The 20023-nt window shown below is 38.8% G+C and overlaps 3 protein-coding genes across 9 annotated transcripts in view; 1 reads left to right on the forward strand and 2 right to left on the reverse strand.

Moving 5' to 3' along the window:
- The window catches only part of CAPS2 (calcyphosine 2), a 33100-nt gene extending 30180 nt beyond the window's left edge, over positions 1-2920 (reverse strand). For 2 of the 5 annotated variants that reach the window (XM_080606661.1, XM_080606658.1), the window contains exons 1-2: positions 1850-2920; positions 1217-1326 (exon numbers count right to left, since the gene is read on the reverse strand). In XM_080606661.1, the coding sequence (XP_080462787.1) occupies positions 1217-1297 (81 nt within the window). In that variant the 5' untranslated portion in view covers positions 1298-1326; positions 1850-2920. Of the gene's footprint in view, positions 1-1146; positions 1185-1216; positions 1327-1538 lie in introns of those variants that run through there. The other 3 variants (XM_080606660.1, XM_080606659.1, XM_080606662.1) reach the window with 3 other exon arrangements.
- A 137-nt stretch (positions 2921-3057) lies between these two features.
- On the reverse strand, positions 3058-9829 carry CCDC107 (coiled-coil domain containing 107; the record flags this gene model as incomplete). Its single annotated transcript, XM_080606753.1, has 6 exons — positions 3058-3738; positions 4334-4443; positions 6005-6095; positions 7314-7380; positions 8429-8634; positions 9427-9829. 6 exons carry the CDS (start codon positions 9827-9829, stop codon positions 3467-3469), a joined length of 1149 nt encoding a protein of 382 aa, XP_080462879.1. The 3' UTR covers positions 3058-3466.
- LOC308200682 (GLIPR1-like protein 2) lies at positions 9828-19581 on the forward strand (the record flags this gene model as incomplete). Of its 3 annotated transcripts, none has more annotated exons than XM_080606814.1 (6): positions 9828-10001; positions 11505-11750; positions 14239-14342; positions 16664-16749; positions 18590-18616; positions 18712-19581. In XM_080606814.1, the coding sequence occupies 6 exons, from the start codon at positions 9828-9830 to the stop codon at positions 18864-18866; spliced, it is 792 nt and encodes a 263-aa protein (XP_080462940.1). In that variant the 3' UTR covers positions 18867-19581. The 3 variants fall into 3 exon arrangements, with proteins under 3 accessions (XP_080462940.1, XP_080462941.1, XP_080462942.1); XM_080606816.1 differs by lacking the exon at positions 9828-10001 and adding an exon at positions 10715-10851; XM_080606815.1 differs by lacking the exon at positions 18590-18616.
- Positions 19582-20023: the final 442 nt, after the last annotated feature.

Consider the following 20023-nt stretch of genomic DNA (forward strand, 5'->3'; position numbering starts at 1 on the left):
CAATTTACTTTTATTTCTTAGACTAAACTAACCAAAGTCTTGTTTTCTATGCATATACAGTGCACCAAGTCATGTGTATTTTTTCAATGCATTAAATCACAAGTACACGTTTTTTCTTAACTATTTCAACTTCCTTAAGGAAAAGAACACACTATATTCTAGATTTTAATGTTAATCTTTTAGTCTTCATGTAATTCCTTTCCTGGAAGTCATCAAATCAGGAAGAAAGCAAACAAAATCATCCTGAAGACTGTCCATATTTACTAGGTGAAGGACATCGTTTCAGCCTCATTTTTATCTATGATATACTTTTCCAAACCACCAAGAGTCATGTAGTAGGAAGTCTGAATTTGGGAAACTGATGGGTGTGAAAAACTGAAGGAAAGAATGGGTGAGAGATTAGCAAAAAATGGATATTTCTTTTACAACCTATGATAAATGACCAAGATCATCTGACAAATATGGAGGCCAAATGGGTGCTTGCAGGCTGAGGGAGTATTACAAAAGAAGTTTATTTTGCAGGCTTAAAGAATTCCATATCTGTGGGAAAAATCAATTGTTATAAAAATATTAATATTTACCCTAGCTATAATAAAACCAGTGACTCTCATAATCCAAGTTCATATTTGCACTAACCAGGCTTTCAAAAGTTAGTCTGAGTTTCTGCTACAGTAATCTTGTGGGTGTTGTCTACCTATCTTATCTCAAAATGTTGGCTATTACCTGAAAAAAAAAAAATCCCTTTCATAATGAGTGCTGAGCACTGCGATTTATTTCACACCATGACAGTTTGAAATGATGCCTTCTGAAATTATGTTTTGGGGGTTGCTTTACTGTATTGCTTCCTTGGAAAACAAAAACGTAATCACACCTGTTGCTACTTTCAGCAGGAATCTGAAAAAGCACAAAAAGTCTCTACTGAAAACCCTAGTTTGTTCTTGAGTTCCCTGCATCCTACCTATGCATGCAGAAGATTGGTTATTTTAGGATGTGTGTTTCTTTTTGCAATCCTTTCCTTTATTTGAGAAACTGTCATACTGAGTTATCATACTAAACTATCACTTTCTGACAAAAGTAATTTCTTTAAAAGTTTCCCTCTCTACAGCATGTCTTAAAAAGTTTTGAACTAGAAGCACACGACTTTACCTATGATTAAAGTTTTGTAAAGGATTCAAAGTAGGGATAGAAAACAACCACAAGCCTTCCATTAACATACTTGACTACGTTTTTTCCCCCTCGATGACAGCTGAGTCTGCCTTCGAGGGGATGCAGCAACTCCTTCCACTTTCAAATCCATGCAAATTCAATAGCAGCCTTCAGAATAAACTAGAAAACAGAACAGAGTATTAGAAATTCACACACTTTCAGTGGGAGTACTTCTGTAAACAAAAAATTGTTTTAGAAAGAATGCTTCCATCACTGATAATTTGGGTATTTTCATCAGCAAGCTCCCAAACGTTGCTAGGTTCCCTTTTTCAGGGCTTCTTAAGTTCAGTTTTTCCTTACTAACGCTTTACCAGATTCTTTTTCCAATTTACCTCTTTGTCTCAAGTCCTAGCCCCTTTCCCACACGCTTCTTTTGGCACTCCTGTTGCAGCATCAGTGTTTGTTACCCCTCGGGAAGGTGAGGCCGTGTTACCGCCCTGGCCCAGGTGCCGCAGGCAGGCCCCGCTGGCACCCAGCCGCCCCACGCCGACATTTTTTCCCGGTGCTCTCCCCAGCAGGGCTGGTTTTTCCTTCCCCCCAGCCGGTTATGAACCCAAAGCCTGTCGTTTTTAAATCACCATTAACAAAAGGCCGGCCCCGTCGCTACCCACTGCGGGGCTTTCAACTCCCGAGCGCCCGTTACCAGGCAGGAAGCGGAGCCGAGGGCAGGGCAGGGCCGGCCGGGCGCACGGCCCCTCTCCTCTCGCAGCCTGCCTCCTCCGGCCCACCTCCCGCACCCGCCCGGCCGGGGGGCGGCGGCGCTCCCGGCTCCGTGCCGGCGGTTCCCGCTGCGGGCAGGGGGCGGCCCGGCCCGCCCCGCGCCTGCGCCCCGTTCCCGGCCGGCGGCGGAGCTCGGTGCCGGGCCGCCCGGCCCGGAGGGGTCCGGCCGCGGTTGTCCGCGCCTGGCTTCCAAGGGTGCTTCCACAGTTAGGCAAAAGCTGTCGGTTATTGCGAAACTAGTAATACACTGACTACGGTAGAGATGTATTCCTGGAGGCTATCAATTTCAAACCTCTGGTCTGTTTTCAGAAGCAAAGACAGGCTGCGTTTCTACACAAAAATGAACAATTCCTTCAGTTTCACTGAGTGAAACACCACGTGTTGGTCCCTTTCACTAAAGTGTACTTGCTCCACAGAAACAAATCTTTATTTTCCTTTAAGAATTTTGAAAAGGAAGATGGAAAAAGTTAAGAAATTACACTATACTACTTAAAAGCTAGGCACTAAAAAAAAAAAAAAAAAACCAGCATTCTACAGTCAAACCTACCTCTTCAGTAATTCCTGCTGTTGAAGGGTGGCAGTTTCATAGGCACGTGTGCTAAGTGAACACAAAATGAATAGAAAATAACTAAGGTCTGGACAGAACTGACTGTAGCAAAGGGGAAAAAAAAAAAAAAGGCTTTTCTAAACACTGACCTAAAAATGCCACTTAACGCAAAAAAATTTACACCCAAGCCCTGCAGTTCTTGAATGATACTTAGTAATACATATATTGATACTGTGTTAAGAAAAGTGTATTACAATAAATCAGAAGGCCAGATTCTACAGTGTTAAAATAAGCATGAATGAGGGACACTACTAATAGGTATCGGCAATTATTAGGCTGCGGCCAAGTTTAACCACTGATGGTTGGGGAATAAACGAAGTTATCCAGTGTAATGCAGTAAGGTTTAAATTGACATACAAAACTATACATCATTCCTGAGGAGACAGACAAATGAGAATTATTTTAACAGTGTTTGTGGCTAAATTTCTCTCCAACTAAAGAAACTTGTCTGTGAACACAACTCTAAGACTTACCCCGCACAGGTTTTCATTCCTCCCCAGCCCCAGAAGTTTTCCACAAAGAGCTGAATTCAACAATGCATGCTCTTTAATGAACTCAAGTCACAGTTCAAGTGGCACTAAGCTCACTAGTTATAAAACATTGACGAAGCACCTATTCTTTACAGTCTAAATTACAAGATATTCCGATATTTTAGTGAAGCATCAGGTATAATTACAGTGCATTATATACAGAGTACAGAAATATTTTCATAGGAAAAAATAAATAGAAAAAAATACGTAAACATCCTCAGTGAAACTTTGCTGCTATTGATGCCACTTACAAAACCATTACAGATAGGAGTACAGGCAGTTTTCACCCCTCTTTTTAAAGCATATAGCAGTGCATGGAACTTCATTGGAAACAGTTTAAAGTGCATACAACATTGTGGAAAAACAAGATCATTAGCTTTTGTAAATTTTTTACATGCAGATTTCACTCATATCTATTACGTCTCCTCAATCCCATCTCTGATTCTATGACGTTTTTGTTTATCATTTCTTGGTCTTCTACCACATCTGGCTCAAACCGATGTACTTCACATTCATCATATAATTCATGCTCTTCTATTTTGTAATCATCATCAACATCCTCATGCAAATCTTCATTACTGTCATCTTCTCTGTCATCTAGTTCTTTCTCTTGAGGATGTTCCGCAAATGACTGAATGAGATCTTCAAGTTTCTCATTACAAATGTGGTTGACATCTTAAATGTACAAAAAAAGGTTTCAATTACTGGACAGGTTCCAAGTTTCAGAGGCAGTTTAGAAGCAGCATATTCATTTCTGGTTTTCTCTTTCATTTTAAAAACTCAACTAATGCAGAAATTCCCGAAATTTCTAATGAACCATTCTTAACAGTGAAGATTTCTCTTGGACTCTATTCACCTTTTGGAAGCCTCCAGAGGGAACAAAAATACAATTTACTGTTCAATGCAATCATGCAAGTATTGCCCGCACCCCCAAAGGTCCCCATTTGGAAATCCTTGGACTGAAGTTAGACCAATACTAACAGACTGCTCAGGAACTCGTATTCAAGAAACATGTTTTAACAAAATGTGACTGCTAGTTGACCTAGTTCAATGTACTTTAGCATTTATTCTTACAAAAAAAAAAAAAACAATGCATCAAGATGTGGTATCAGATATACTTCAATCAGGAAGAATGGTACACCTCAGGAATAAATTAATTCCATGCACATTTAACCAAAGACGCAGGAGCTGAACATTATTACAGAAAGATCTGTTTATTCTTTTAAAATATAAACCACTTGGGTACCTATACTACTGAAAATTTAAGTACCTGCCATCTTGTTTTCTGATTTATCCAATCCACTTTCTTTCATCAGTCGTCTAATTGATTGGATCTGTGTCATTATTTCATCTTTCTGCTCACAAGCTAAAGCATTAACACTGGAAAAGAGAGATGTCAACAGCTGAAACCTTGGAAACCTTGGAAATGAGTGCTTGATAACAATGCGTAGGATTGCAGTATTTCTTTTAGTAGATAAATGCCATACTTAACTTAGCAAAGACTTTTAGGTCAATGAGAATGTCTCCCATTAAGTAGAAAGATCTTGACAGCCTAGAGGGCAGGGCAACTACCAACTGTGTGAAGTTTAAGAAGAGAACGTGCCATAATCTGCACCTGGGACAGGGCAATCCTGTATATATGTACAGTCCTGGGGATGAGAGGCTGAAGAGCAGCCTCGTGGAATGGATCTGGCGGCCAGCGATAGGGCCCAAAGGAATGGCATGAAGCTGCGTCAGGGGAGGTTCAGTTTGGATGTTAGGAAAAGGTCTTTTTTTACTGAGAGGGTTGTCGGGCACTGGGACAGGTTTCCCAAGGAATTGGTCATGGCACCGAGCCTGCCAGAGTTCAAGCAGCATTTGGACAACACTCTCAGACACACGGTATTGATTTTTAGGTAGCCCCATGTGGAGCGAGGAGTTGTGCTCAAAGATCCTTGTGGGTCCCTTCCAACTCAGGATATTCTGTGATTCTGTAATCACACACACCTACTGAGTAATTTAGTTGCTGAATTCAAATGCTGGAGCTCCAATGGCTACCAAGGTTTAGTAATGACTACAGAAAGAAACCACCACCCAAGTGATTCTATTTTTAGGACAACAATGCCTAATATAGAGCTATTCAGTTCAGAGGCTTTTCTCACTTACTTTAGGCTTTGTTCACTCTCTATCAGCTCTTGTCCCCAGGACTACTAGAAATTTCTTAGGCAAATTGGTCAGTGAATTTAGTGTTTAATAGTCTCAGCACATAGTAAGTTCAGAAGAACACTTAAGGAACAATCATGAAATTCTGCATGTTTTAAACTAGGTTTCATGAAAGCTGTCAGTCTACACAGAACGTACAGTATGGATACTTTTATTTGTGGTACATGCATAAGGCCCTACCTTCTTAAGGAAAGAACATCTTTAAAAATACAAGGAGGTAATATATATTACTTATTCCCTTGTTTACTACTACTAAAGACTAGTTATGGTTCCCTGAAACACACACATTCATTTATCAGGTTCCTTTCAAGAAAAAGAAATAAACAGCTATACATTGATAACCACTTTCATCTTCTAATGATATCGAAGACATTCATTTTGCCACCAGAAATCTAATCCTCACAAGGCTTTTCAAACACTGCTGAGCCTAAGTATTTTTCTGGTATTATTCTCCTCGGTCCACATTAAAGTTTAACTTGTTAAGCCACAGTAACTTGATCGTAAGTCTGAGCTTTTGCATTTATGTTGGTAAACAAGACAGGAGATGTCTCTAGAAGATGCCCTAAACGGCAGAACAGGTACTACCTGTAAAAGGCTACAAACATAGTAAGCAATTAAAGACAGTTGCTAAACAATGTTCTCTACCTATAAGAAACTTTTTTTGAACTTTTTGTTAACATTTTGGAAAATTTCTATTTATAGACAATGATACTAACTAAAATGTTTTCAAATCACTCACCAGTTTGACAGTGGATCCAACTGAGTCAATAAAGAATTTAACATTTTCTCTGTCTGTGCTAGGTGCTGCTCCAGTTCTAAAAGCTGATGTTCTTGCAAAAAAAAAATAAAATAAAATAAAGAGGGATGGAGGGGCAAAGGGGAACACACTATGTTAAGAAGTTTATTTACAATACCAAAAGGATATTACTTTATATCAGTGGCTGGACAGGTTCAAAACACAGGAAGCTTTTTTTTCCTCTATAAAACTCTAGAATGTGAAGAGGAGGTTGTAGCTTTAAAAACAGAAGCTTTACAATGTATGACTGAAATACTTCTCATCCAGTAATGTCTAACAGGATATGCTGGTAGAAATTGAGACTGTTACTGTCACCTCCCCAGCCTCTGATATTGTTTAATTCCAAGACTTCCTGAGCCAACAGTAGTGCCTTCATACTTGATACGCTGTCATTAATTTGTTCACTCATACCTTGCAACTACATTCAATGCTTCAGGCACTACAGTTGAGAGGAGTAACTTTCTAAAATGCTATTAAGCTTGGAAGAAAGAAAAACACAATACATAGGAGTGGTAAGTAAGCAGTGTAACAAACCACTGTTGAAACCAATTAGAAATCTGGCATATGGGGACACCAAATGAGGCTTACAATTGTTTAATTAACTGTCTATAAAAGGGACAAAAAAAAAGTATGAGAACAACATAACTTCTATGTGCCCTAACTTTTTCTCCAAAGGAAAGCCCACTTTTTGGCATGTCCAGAATAGTCTAAATCAGAGAGCCAAGAGCACTCTGTATCATGAAGAGTAAGATGTCATCACTTACTTACTTTCTTACTTTGTCACCTCTATAAACCTTTCACGGTTTTGACAGATCTCTAATTTGGCCTAGGAATACAAGTTTGTATCAAATTATCTATACAGTTCTGTTATCAATACAGTTCAATTCTAATATATTCTAGTTCAAAATCCTATTAATTTTATAGAGTATTATATCCTATTTAAACAACCTATTCTATTGGAGAAAAATTCAACAGGTCTCAAGTGACAAAAGCATCACACATTACAAGGTAGAGAACTGTATGTACTAGTGTATCTGTTTTAAAGAATACTACCATCTGGAGCTTTCAAACAAACCTAATGAGCGTTTGAAATATACAGAATAACAAAGTGGTTTTTTTAGGTTTTTAATAGCACTTAAGTAACTGTAAAGACTGTTCCTGTTGAGCTAGACCGCATTAAATGAAATATGTAGCTTTGTTTCAGTAGGAAGTACACATCTAGTGAATGTTTCCATATTAAATGGTATCTTACCAGTTTCTTTTGCTTTGTCTTCTGTGCTTTTTTCCTTCTTAGAGAGATTTTCTTCGTGTGCCTTCATCTTCGATAAATAAAATTGTGTAAAGGCTAAGTTAACTATTCTTATATTAAGAATAAAAATACATTTACAAATTCAGTGACAGTAAATAGCAACCATAAACATTTGCACTCAATTAATGAAACTATTTCTGCTATGCCTTCTTGCAATATTAAAGTAACACTTCTGATTTCAAGCAACAGAAACATAACAGACAAGTTATAAAGGAAGCGGTTGCTTCTTCATCTCCAGTTTACAAAAATGAACTGAAGGAACCTTCTACATTACTGGATCCAGTCTCCTACCATTAATTCGGAGATAAAGTTCCTTTTCTTAAACTAATAAAGACACTATTATAAAAATACTTACTTTTCTGTTCCACAAGCACAAGTGTATAGAGTTGTAATATACAAAGTACAGTTTTTAGTGATGTTAAATTTTACATACAGCCTAATTACAATGATTATTAGAACCAAACTGTTCAACCTTTATCTTCACCTTGCTAAGCAGTTGTATTCTTCTCACAAAGGAGATGATATGAAACTGACTATGGACATGAAGATACACTGTCTCTCCTGCTTTTCATGTTTAAGCTTGACTTTTATTTATTCCCCCCTTTCCTCCCTTAAAAGAGGGGCTGGCAGGGTGTGTGTGTGTCTCAGCTGCTCATTATTCTATCCAATTGCTAACCTAAGGCTATTATTATTCTACAGGAATCACCTCCTTCCCATACTTGAGGTCATTCTCAAGTATGAAAAAAAAAATGAAACACTAATGAGACTTCAGTTACAGCCTCAGGTAACAGCACTGTTTGTATTCTTAGATTCTTATTTGAGACTGGGGGAGAAGCATAAGACTCTCATCAAGTGTCTGAAAATACGTAAGTCAGAAGCCTTCTTCATCAGGAAGAATCATGTATGCTACAATTTTAAGTAAGGGGTTTATGTTCAAATTGAAGCACAAGATGTCATTCAGACAGCCATATACATGGGAGCAGAATTGGGGGGGAGGGGCGGGGAGCAAGGATTACATTTCTTTCTAAATTTCAATAACTGAATGCTTTAAGGCTTACCTTTAGGAATTTGTATGCTGCAAACACTCCCACTCCAAGAGCATACAACGGCATGAGGGTGAATGCTAAGTCTCTACCATTTCCTCTTGTCCTCTCACTCTTTATCTCTTTTTCCATTGCATTTCTCATCTGCTGAATACTCTGGTAAGTATGACTCTCAGAATTTCCTGGATTCAGGTGAACTTGATGAACTGCCTGAGGACTACCTTAAAAATTGAATTGAGAGAAAGAAGACAAAATAAAAAGTGAAATCAAAGGTGGAATTAGTTTCACAACTGGCATTTTTTTCCCCCCTCTTGTGATGACCTTTGTTCTTCACTCTTCTAAATGGTGTGGTCAGCCCTACATCAAAATAAAGTTACCTACAATACTCTTTTGTACACAGAATGTAAAGTTAAGTCTAGGTAGAAAAGACTCTCGGATTAAGTTTCTATCTTCCTTTAAGATACAAGTTTTAAATAAATAAATAAATAAATAATTGAAATGCACGTGCTGTATTGTTGCTTTGGTTGTTTGAGCAATAAATTCAGCGTTACATACCTACCCCCACAGGCTGTACTTCTGCAAATCAAATATTCAGCCAGAAAAAGTTATGCAACAGCAAACAGCAGCCTGGCCCATTCAGTGCTACCTTTCCTAAAGAAAGGATCCTGGGCCCTTTTCAATACGTTACTTGACAGATTTGGTAAGACCCGGCGCTCACACGTCCCACCTGGTGTCCTGGCTGAAGTTCCAACTCAGTCAGTAACCTGTCAGAGCCACTGCCACCGGCAACGCCACGCCTCCTACCCACTCGCTGCAGCCATATATATACCCTATATATATATATATATATTATTATAGTAACAGAGCGCCAGCTACATTCAGTAAATCGATGCTCTAAGACCCAAGAGCCGCCTCACGCCGCTCCCCCCAGCACCCCCACGCCGCCCGCCATTTCGCGGCGGCTCCCTCCTGGCTCCCCCGGGCGGAGCCGGCCCGGCGGCTGCCCGCGGTACCTCCGTGCTGCGCCCGGGGATCGTGAGGGCCGGGGCCGGCCCTGGCGCCCCGCGGAGCCCTGCCGGCCCTGCCGCCGCCTCCCCCGAGCATCCTGGGGGCGGCGAGGAGCGCGCAGAGCACCAGCACCGCCGACACCACCGCCTGCTGCAGCACCGACAGCGCCATGGCCGCGGCCGCGCCGCCTTCCTGACGCCGGAGGAGTTGCGATCCGCCGGCCGGCCCCACACCGCCCCCCGGCGGGCTCGGCGCGGCTTGCCGGCCCCCCGCACCGCCCCCAGGGAGCGGGGGGTGTTGGGGGGCTCGGCGCGGCTCCGGAGGGATTTGGGGGGGGGTCCGCGAAGGTTCTGGAAAGGGCTCGGGCGCCTCGCGGGGCGCGGAGCGTTGGGGCGGCTGCGGAGCCATGGGGCTGGGGCTGTGGGCGGCGGTGCTGGCCCTGGGGCCGGTGCTGGGGGCGGCCTGGATTCAGCCCGTCTTCCCCGGCATCGCCGACAAGGCTTTCGTCAGGGACTGCGTGCAGGCCCACAACGAATACCGCCGCAGGGTCCTGCCCGCCGCCAGCAACATGCGGCACATGGTAGGGAAGGGCCCGGGGAGGCGAGGATGGCGCTCAACCGCCGCCTCGTTTCGTTGAAGAGAAGGATTTTTAGGAAGCTGGGTTGGGGTGGGAACTGGATGGGCATCAAGCGCGAGGGTGCGGTAAGAATAGCCGAAGTGACGAGGTTGGCGTTACCCCCAAGGAGTTTCTCCTTAGGAAGAAGCGGACGGCTCTGCTGTCTGCCCAAAGCAAGAGCTCCGGCTGGAGTACCCGCTGGAGGAGGTTCCTGGTGGCAAGGCAGAACCTCTGCCTCTCCTACTGAACCAAACCGCGCTGGCGCAGGGTTAAACAAAACTGAAGATGCTGACAATGGGAGCGTTTGGTGTTTAGGGTAGTTCTATGCAGCAAAAAGAGGTAAATGGGGTAAACTGTGACAGCTGAAGGGTTACTGTTCTGAGGAAGGCTTGGAAACAGATGCTGATGGCAAATAATATCTTTGTAGGCATGGGTGTGAACCCAGAATGGCAGGTAGGGAGGATATAACCGTGGAGGTCAAGAGGATTGTTAAAGACACTGCGCCTGTGCTTAGTGTTCAGGAATAGGAAAACCAGAAAAAAATGATGGGAAAAAAAAAAAATACCAGAAAAAAAATGATGAAAAAAAGAAAAAGAAAGAAGGATTTAGAAACATTGTTAGAAAAAGCAACAGGCCTTAGGGAGAAAACTGTATTGGCAACCACGTGGAGATGAAGAGTGAACCAAAACGTATGTACAAAGCCCAGCCTAGGCGTTGAAACCCAAGATCTTGTATATAAGACATAAAAGTAGGTACTTTAAGGATAGAGGAAACCTGCTGAAAAATAGTCATGAGAGGAACACAAATAAAAAAGGTATTTGTTAAGTAATCAGAAGTTACGTTATAGACTGGTGATAGACTGCAAAGAAATAGTAACTAGCAGAAAGAATTATTGACTAATCAAACATTTATCACACTAACTTTGTAAAATGCTCTTATGTGTAAAACATTACTGTAGGATAAGTAAGTACTTGTTGCTAAAGGATCTCTTAAAAATATATCAAATATTTTTACATCTGAATCTAGGGGAGGTGTCTGTTTTTTACTTTGAATTAACTTTTATGTAAATAATGGAAATCCTTAATGATCTGTTCAATAAGAAAAAATACCCCAAAAGTTTCATGCTTAATGACTAATTTCTTACCTGAAGATAAAAGTGCATTCCAAACATCTTTTTTGGTGCTAGCAAGTACTTGTACAAAGTTAATTTTCAACAGTGAAGTGAAAAAAATCCTAATGAAATACGTTCCTATTTCTGTGCTGCCATAGGAAACATCAAAACAAAACATGGGTATATGCCTTAAACAAGCAAAAGCATTGTTTATGTAACTCCAATATATAATGTCTGTCATTGGTATATCATGATCTGTATGTGCCTACTTTATCACCTGACTGGTTTTATCTCACTGTTTGAGATTCTCCTGTAACTTGACATTGCACAACTATTTCTACTTTAATGTTTTGCAGACCTGGGATGCAGCTTTGGCAAGGACGGCCAGGGCATGGGCAAATAAATGCCTTTTTAAACATAACACATATTTAAGTGAGAGATATCAATGTCATCCTACTTTTGCATCTGTTGGAGAGAATATTTGGGTTGGAAGTTATCAAATATTTGATGTTCAGACTGCCATTAGAACGTGGTATAATGAGAACAGATTCTACAATTTCTCAGTGCACACATGTGCTAGGTCTTGCAGTCATTACGCTCAGGTAAGAATCATTTTAAGTAAAATGCTATAAACAGTTCTTGTATAGTACCTACCAGATAAATCAGAGACTGTAACTAGTACAGAATTGTGTATGGGGTTTGTAGTGACTGGCAGCTTACTGTCTTCTTTGCCAATCTCAAGCAGTGGCAATAGCGCAAGTTACCCCTATGCTGGTCCACTCTCTTTTATATAAAATCCTGTAATAATAATCTATAATTCTTTCCTGTAGGATTGTCATCACTGAAAGCCTCGCTACTCATTTAATTGTATCAGTACTACATGAACTCTATAAAATAATTGCTCCAAGTTCTCCAACTGCATACCTGCACACTTCTGAATTCTGTAAATTTGGAGTTGCTGTTAGAAGTAAACACAGTAATTGCAGAATGCCTTTGGGAATTCTGTAATAGAAAAGTTAACAGGAAAAAATTGTATCCTTTACACATCTAGTAAGAAAGGAAGACCAAAAAAAAGAGCATCCGCAACAAAAGAGGCACTTTGCAATACATTTCTGTCAGTGGTAATTCCAACAAACTCAATTCTGTTAAGAATATAATGCTTTTCTTTGAACACTTAATATTTTAAATGGATTTATTTATTGCTGTATTTAAAAAACAAGCATTTAAAAACAAACTAGTATAAGTTATGACCAAACATAGAATAGAATAGAATAGAATAGTTCGGTTAGAAGAGTCCTTCAAAGATCATTTAGTACAATTGCATGACCTCTTCAGGGCTAACCAAAAGTGAAAACGTTATTGAAAGCATTATTCCAAATGCCTCTGGAACATCAACAGGCATGGGGCATCAACCACCTCACTGGGAAGCCTGTTCCAGTGTTGGATCACCCTCACAGTAAAGAAGTTTTTCCTTGTCCAGTCTGAGCCTCCCCTGGTGCAGCTTCATGCCATTCCCACATGCTCTGCCATCAGTTACAAGGGAGAAGAGACTGGCACTTCCCTCCCTCCTCAGGAAGTTGTAGGGACTTGTAATATGAGAGTTGAAATGTTTTGTTCTGCCTTCTACATTCTTCTACATCTTCTAAAGCGAGGCTAGAGAACTTGCATTTTGCTTTTTATTGGGCAGTAAATCTCTAGAAGATTACAACTAGGTGATATTTCATGAAAGTATTTTTAATTTTTTCTCTGGCACAATAAATTAGAAAAAGTGACATAAGAAGGTAGATCCTACCATTTGAAAATTTGTTGTTTGATCTTTTCCTACAGAGAATTTTGGAGGTTTTTGCGTATTTTTCTTGGAGTGATACTGGATTCTAAGCTTACTTTCCCCCAGTTCAGATTGTTTGCTTCTTGCTTGTTCTACATGGTTAAGTACAAACAAAATGGTCATGCCTTTCAGGCAGGAATATGAAGGAAACTAATCACTGGGAAAAAGAAAAAAAAAAGCAAATTACGTGGGTAAAACACCAACGAATATGTAAAAGTACACATTTCTTAAAAAAGTCAATGGGCAAAGACCCTGCATGATCCAGGGGCCACCATGATCTTGGAAGGTTCAGACAAAAAATTGAAAACGGGTACAATTTACAAATCATAAATGGATAGGCTTTGTAGACCTGCCGAGAGAACCATGATCCAGGAATCTCAAAGCAGCGGAAACATGCAAAAATTAGACTGTTAAACCAAGGGCCCTGAAATGCTCAGTCCGTGATCTGGGACTCAGGTAGTATCACATTAAACACTGAAGTCCTTTTCTAAGGAAGATTAGGGCTTCTTAACATAACCACTTCTAGCCGTTAACATTGACAAGATGGAACTTCAGGGGATGTTAATTTTGTCAGTCTGAGATCTGTACTCTTACGTGCTGGGGAGAAAGTGAGAGTAAACCACTTCGTCTTTGCTTTCCAGAAGTGAAAACACAGATCATCCAGATGTTCTAGGTATACAGTTAAAAGTTCTTAACTGAATTCAGTACGGTTTGGTTAGTCATATGCAGGAGGTACAGGAAGAATCTCCCAAGAAAAGGCAGAGGATGCTCAAATTGGAAGCGATAGTAAACCATCTTCACTTAAATTGGGCAGATGACACTGTTTAGTCTGAATTGCACAGTGCTAAAGCTTTCAGACTTGTAGTTACCCTTTACTTGTAGACCATTTCTAGCACACATGAGAAGCCCTTCTTGCACTCCCAAGTTATGAGTGCTTAACGCTCCTATGTAAAGGAGCTGTCAGGTAGTTGCCTCTAATTTCTTTGGAACACAGGCACCGTAAAGTCAGTGATGCTTACTGAGATCGTTCTGCAGAAGATTCTGGAAACTTGCAGCATAGATCACATAATCTTGAGGTATGAAAATTTAAAAGTTCATCTTAAAATGCTTTCCTACCAGCATTTTTTTTATGAGAAAACAGATCAGATGTTGCAAAATGAGGGTAATATGTACGGTCTCTTAAAACAACTTGGTATTTCCTAGATATTTGACTAGGTTAGCATCAAGTGTAGTTTTTAATTTATTTTTAAACTTTTTTTTAGGTTGTTTGGGACGATTCATACAAACTAGGCTGTGCTGTTGTTTTTTGTAAAGAAATTGCAGGAATAAGAAATGCAGCAAATTTTGTTTGCAACTATGGACCAAGGTGAGTCGCTGTTTTAAATATTGAGAAAGTGAAAGTAATTGTAATAAAAGTTCACTGAAAGTAAATTGGGATTTTCATTTATTGCTATCCTCATAAATGCCATCAGAGAGAGTGATGGTTGTCTGATTTAGTTATCAAGAGAGCCATGACCGCTAGAACATGTATTTGCTTGGTTTTTCTAATCTGTTAACTTTACTGATAAAGTCATTCTGTGCCAATCTTAAGCAAATCCCAAACGCTAGCTTGTGCTCCGCTTCATTGATTTTTTTTTTTTAATATGAACCAGAAGAAATGAGAAAGTTGCTGCAAGCAACTGGAATTGGAGCTGGAATTACCTCTTGCAGTTCTGTAATCCTTTTTTTTATGCAGTTTAGCTTTTTATGCTGTTTCAGCTTTTTTTTTGTATCTTCAGAAATGACTTGATAGCAGCCCACTTGTTAGATCAGTTGCTTTTTCTTTTTGTGTAAATGAGAAAAATAAAATTATACTACCATTTCTTTCCCATTTAATAGCTGTAATTGTACCAAGTATTATTTAGGCATTAGAAAACACTGAAAGATCAATGCAAGAAATTGCTAACTGAAACACTAACTCATTTTACAGTTAAATCAATACTCTGAAAAAAAATACATCCAGCCAGTACTGTTCCTAAAGCAGTAGGAGCTTGAAAACACAGAGGCAGATAGTTTAAAAAAAGTCTAATGATAATGCACATTTTATAATTGAGCATGCACATATGCAGTCTGTTTTTCATTTAAAAAAAAATTTGTAGATTGTAGACAATTACTTTTTCCTCTAGCAAACTTGGCCACTATGCCAGAGTTCACTTAGTCTGAACTAAACATTTCATTAAGCTTTGCTCTTATCTCTTCCTGTACCTCTATCTCTACTTGTAATTGAATTGTTATTTTGAAACTTGCTGATGTATGGAGTTTTGTTATTGTTTTCTTCTTAAAATCTTAACCAAAAATGTTTCCAGTTGCTGATTCAGAATAATGACTAACTGATATCAACAGCAGTCTGTAAAGCCTTGTCAGCTGAGTCTTTTCTAACCTGTAACAACTTGTCATGTTGATAACCTATGCTGTTCTGTGGGTTCTTGACAACTGATAGCTGAGCTGAGTAGCTGTCTAAAATCATAGAATCATCCAATGGTTTAAGTTGGAAGGGCCCTTAAAGACCACCCAGTTCCGACCCCCTTGCTATGGGCAGGGGTGCCTCCCACTAGATGAGGTTGCCCAGGGCCTCATCCAACCTGGCCCAGAACACCTCCAGGAATGGGGCATCCACAGCTCCTCTGGGCAACCTGTTTCCATGCCTCACCACCCTTAGTGCTCAGTTACCTTCCCAGAGAACACTTTCTTCCCTCCACCTTCTTCAGCTACATCATACCAACTCTTATTTCAGTACGTCTTGTATATAGATTAGCTCCTGTATATAAACATAGATGATACAGGGTACACGAGTCTTGGTGCAAGCGATCTCCTTCGATAAAAATTACTTGTTGTGTCAAGGTGAAGAGGGTGACAAAACTGATTGCAATAGACCACAGTCCTGTAAGGGATCTCAATCTGTCCGTTTGTTCCCAGGACTAGGCTATAAGCATAGCATTGCTCCATCTTTTTGAACAGACCATACAGCATAAATGGGATGCTGTGCTTCTCTTCCCTGGTAGTATAGTATGGGCATCCACAATGATGATCTCTGTCTTGCCAGTTTTCCCAGATAAACGTGTAAGTACCTTTTATGAGAATGTGTCATCAGTAAGTACTGCAGGCTAATCTTTGTGCTTAAACATTCAGGTTCCACTGAGATGAAGTACTTAAGCATGTAAGGATCCCACTATTTTTACTTACTGTTAGACATTCACATGCATTTTGCTGAATGAAGGTTTTGTTTCTAACGGTTATAATTCAACAGCCCAAATATATATATATATATATTTATTTTTTTGATGGGGGGTGTTAAATAATTTGTTATAAGCTATTTGGGAATGTGTCAGCTTTAAAATTTTCCACTCTGAAACCCTTCTCATTTTACCTTGGTTGAAACCAGGCTCTGTTCAGAACATTCTGTTTTAAAGTCATTTATCTGCCAGAGTAAAATTTCAATAAAAAGTCTGAAAGAAAAATAATATCTTTTTAAGACTCTTTTCTTCCACATGGACAGAATAATGAGAGTGAAAAGAAGGATTTCAAAGTTATTCCAAGGTTTTTAATGAATTGTGAGCAACTCGTGTTTTCAGTGTATTTACTTCAACACATGATTTACTTGAAAATGAGGCAACCTGTCTCATAGAAACTTTTATTTTTCCTTTATAGTGGCAATTTTCCAAGAAGACCATATAAAGGAGGAGTACCATGCAGCCAATGTTCAAAAGGGGACATCTGTAGATATAAATTGTGTAGTAAGTAAAAGCAAATGTAAAATATAATATGTAAGGAAAAAATAGAACCACCTATTAGATAAAGACTTGCAAACTTCGGTTTGCTCCTTGCTGGTGCTCTGGCAGGTCCAATTTGCAGGTAATTGTAAACAATTCCTAGGGCCATTTATATTCACGGAACAAATACATTGTTCATGTTACTGAATTTGGGTCTCAGTGATGATGATGAAGTGTCCATTTGATTATAGACAGGTATAACTCATGATTGCAGTTAAGTGTATTACTTTGCACTGTGATACTTTGCTGACTTCATTAGTCATACCAAAGAAATCAGCATCTACATACTTTTTCAAGTAGTATTTAGCAGATACTCTTGAATAGTCTAATAGGTTTCAGAGACTGCAAAGCTACTAATCAGTTGTATTAAAATTAAAATATGGAGATTGCAGTTACTGAATCTGTTGTGACCATTCTGTGTAGCCGTACCCAAATTACATTTGAGAATGAGTATAGATGATGCTATACATGGGAGGGAATGGCCTCAAGTTGCACCAGGGGAGGTTTAGGTTGGAAGATAGGAGGCATTTCTTCTCAGAAGGAGTAATTAGGCGTTGGAACGGGTCGCCCAGGGAGGTGGTGGAGTTACCATTGCTGGGGGTGTTCAAGGAAAGGTTGGACGTGGTGCTTAGGGACATGGTTTAGTGGGTGACAGTGGTGGTAGGGGGATGATTGGACCAGATGATCTTGGAGGTCTTTTCCAACCTTAACGATTCTGTGATTCTATGATATATGAGTATATATGCTATATGTGAGTAGTGAGTATAGCTGACCACTTTGTAAATGGTCACAGTAACAGCAGGAAAGTTGTTCTGCTTCTGTAATTCATGCCAGAGTTGTAATTTTTTTTTTTCTCAAAAGCATGTTGTCTTTCTCACATAGTTATATATGTGTGAGAAGTAAGCACATAACTTAGTTAATTCTTCAGCTATGAAATATTTCCCCCATGGCAATGAATTGTATTTATTCCTTAAACTGGGTAATTCTGTTAACTCTTTATTGATGAGAAAACAAGTTAGAGTCATGAATTGCTAAATATGCATCAAGTTTTAATAGAGTGAAACAGTAACAGACAGTAATGTGTCTCTCTTCAGAAGGTTCCAGACCTATAGCTTCCACCTAGTGGGAAGTCACAGGCTGGGAGTTTCATGTGGCTAGAGTTCGGACATACATTTTTTAAGTTTCATTCAATAACTGGGAGGACGGCTTGTAGTTTAACAGGTAGTTATTATCTTTGCTTAGTATATGTTAGTATAGCTTTAAAAGCATTCAGCAATCCTGCAGGTCTTAATTTTTAGGTAGGAGACACATCTGAAGAACAGGTAGATGGACTGTCAGGTTATACTTCATCCCAGGATTAAGCCTCACTTAGGAAACAGTCTGTCTCCTATTCTCAGTCATAAAATTGTATTTGGTAGTATGTACTAACTCATGTATATGTTGTGGATATTAAAATGATAGATACGTTATTTTAAAAAGCACAAAGGTGAGGGGGGCTCAAACTGAAAATAAAGGGACTGTATGGGGCTTTATTTTCATTTTTATATGGGGCTTTTTACTATCAATGTTATTATTACAAGCAATTATATCTTTATGGAGTATTTTAAAGTATTGCTGTTTAGGTTTTATCAAAACATTTTGGCTTTTTTATTTTTAAGGTTTATTGGTGCAAATTCTCAGGGTTGTCAAATTCTCTTTATTGTAAATCTGATTGGTTAGTTTTAACTAACTAGTAAAGATTTAAGGAGAGAGAAATACTGGCTGTCTGGTACAACTGTTTCTTTTGTTTTTCTCGTTTTTCCAGAAAATGCAGAACGTGATAAAATTATCTGTACGTATTACAATTTCACACTGTTGTATATATTCCTTATTTACTATAAATGTATGTATTCCCAACGAAACTTATATTTATATGTTCATTTATAGATTACTCAAGATGGCATCCCCCTTGGGAGTTCAGAATTATATGTGATGAGGCTTGTGTCACGCTTATAGTTTCGAGAGCATTGTTGATGTTTCTTGTTGTTTTAATTGTTTATTTTATCAAAAAGCACTTTACAAACATGCATATGTCTACATAACTGTATTTGAAATACGTGCTACGTTCTGAAGATAATCTCTAATGAATTAAGCAAAAAGTCTTATTGCCATAACTTTAAAGACAGCTTTCTTTTCAAGTAATTTTGTTACTACTTTATGCTGTTTATAAAAAGATAACATGCTATGAAACTGAACATACTTGTAGGTAAGACCCATGCTGGGAAAATATTAAGCTAAAGATGGCATCTGATAAGATCCAAGGCATCGTTTTTAATTACCAAATTTACATATTCAACTGCACTTAATTACCAAATTTGCATACTATATTCCCGGAATTCAAGGAGAAAATTACTTATCAGTTAAATAACTTACGATTCATCCTAAGCCAATATTTGAAGTGACAATTACTGAATTTAGATGCTGAGAAGAAGTACATCATATTATGTATTCAGTCCTATTTCCTAGAGTGACAGAATTTTCCGACTAAAATATATAGTGAGAAGGTTCTGTAGAAACAGTTCTTTAGAAGTCTTGATGTTTGACAAGTTAGTACAATTTGGTTTTTATTCAGTAATGTATTTATCGTTCCTCCTTCAAAATAAAATGCCAAACCTTGTGTTTCATTTGTAAATTTTTTATTTTCTTTGTTTTAACCTGTACTGTTACTTATGCATAAGGTATTCCCTGTTCTGTAAATGTTCTAAAGTTTTAATAATAAATTTTCTGTTATTTTTTCTGGAAACCTGCTTAAGTCCTTTTATTCAACACAGATTTTATTCTTCTGTATCCAAGAGAGCAAGTCTTTAATTCATATGCTTTAATTTCACTTTCTATTAAAAGCGAATTATATTTACACAAGGATCCGAAGCTGTTTTTGTTACCAGTTTAATAAAATAGATTTTCTTAATTGTATCAGTTTTATCTAATAAATGCTAAAATAACTATTAAAATCCATTATTATTGGGTAATGTTTCACCGTTATTATAAAACAGACCAAAAAAAAGTCAAATCCTGCTATTTCTTAATGTTCAGAACTCAATCTGAACTTAAAGGAATCTTCCATCTTTTGGAACAAATATATTTTATATTTCCTTTCTTTGTGTGTATGATCGACAACTCGGATCTAAAACATTGCAGTTGATTATTTAGATCTATACTGGTGTTTTCCACTGATTGCATAAAAAAAAAATATTATAAA

The sequence above is a fragment of the Anser brachyrhynchus genome (genome assembly GCF_964034855.1).
Source record: "Anser brachyrhynchus genome assembly, chromosome: 1".
Classification (NCBI taxonomy): Eukaryota; Metazoa; Chordata; class Aves; order Anseriformes; family Anatidae; genus Anser; species Anser brachyrhynchus.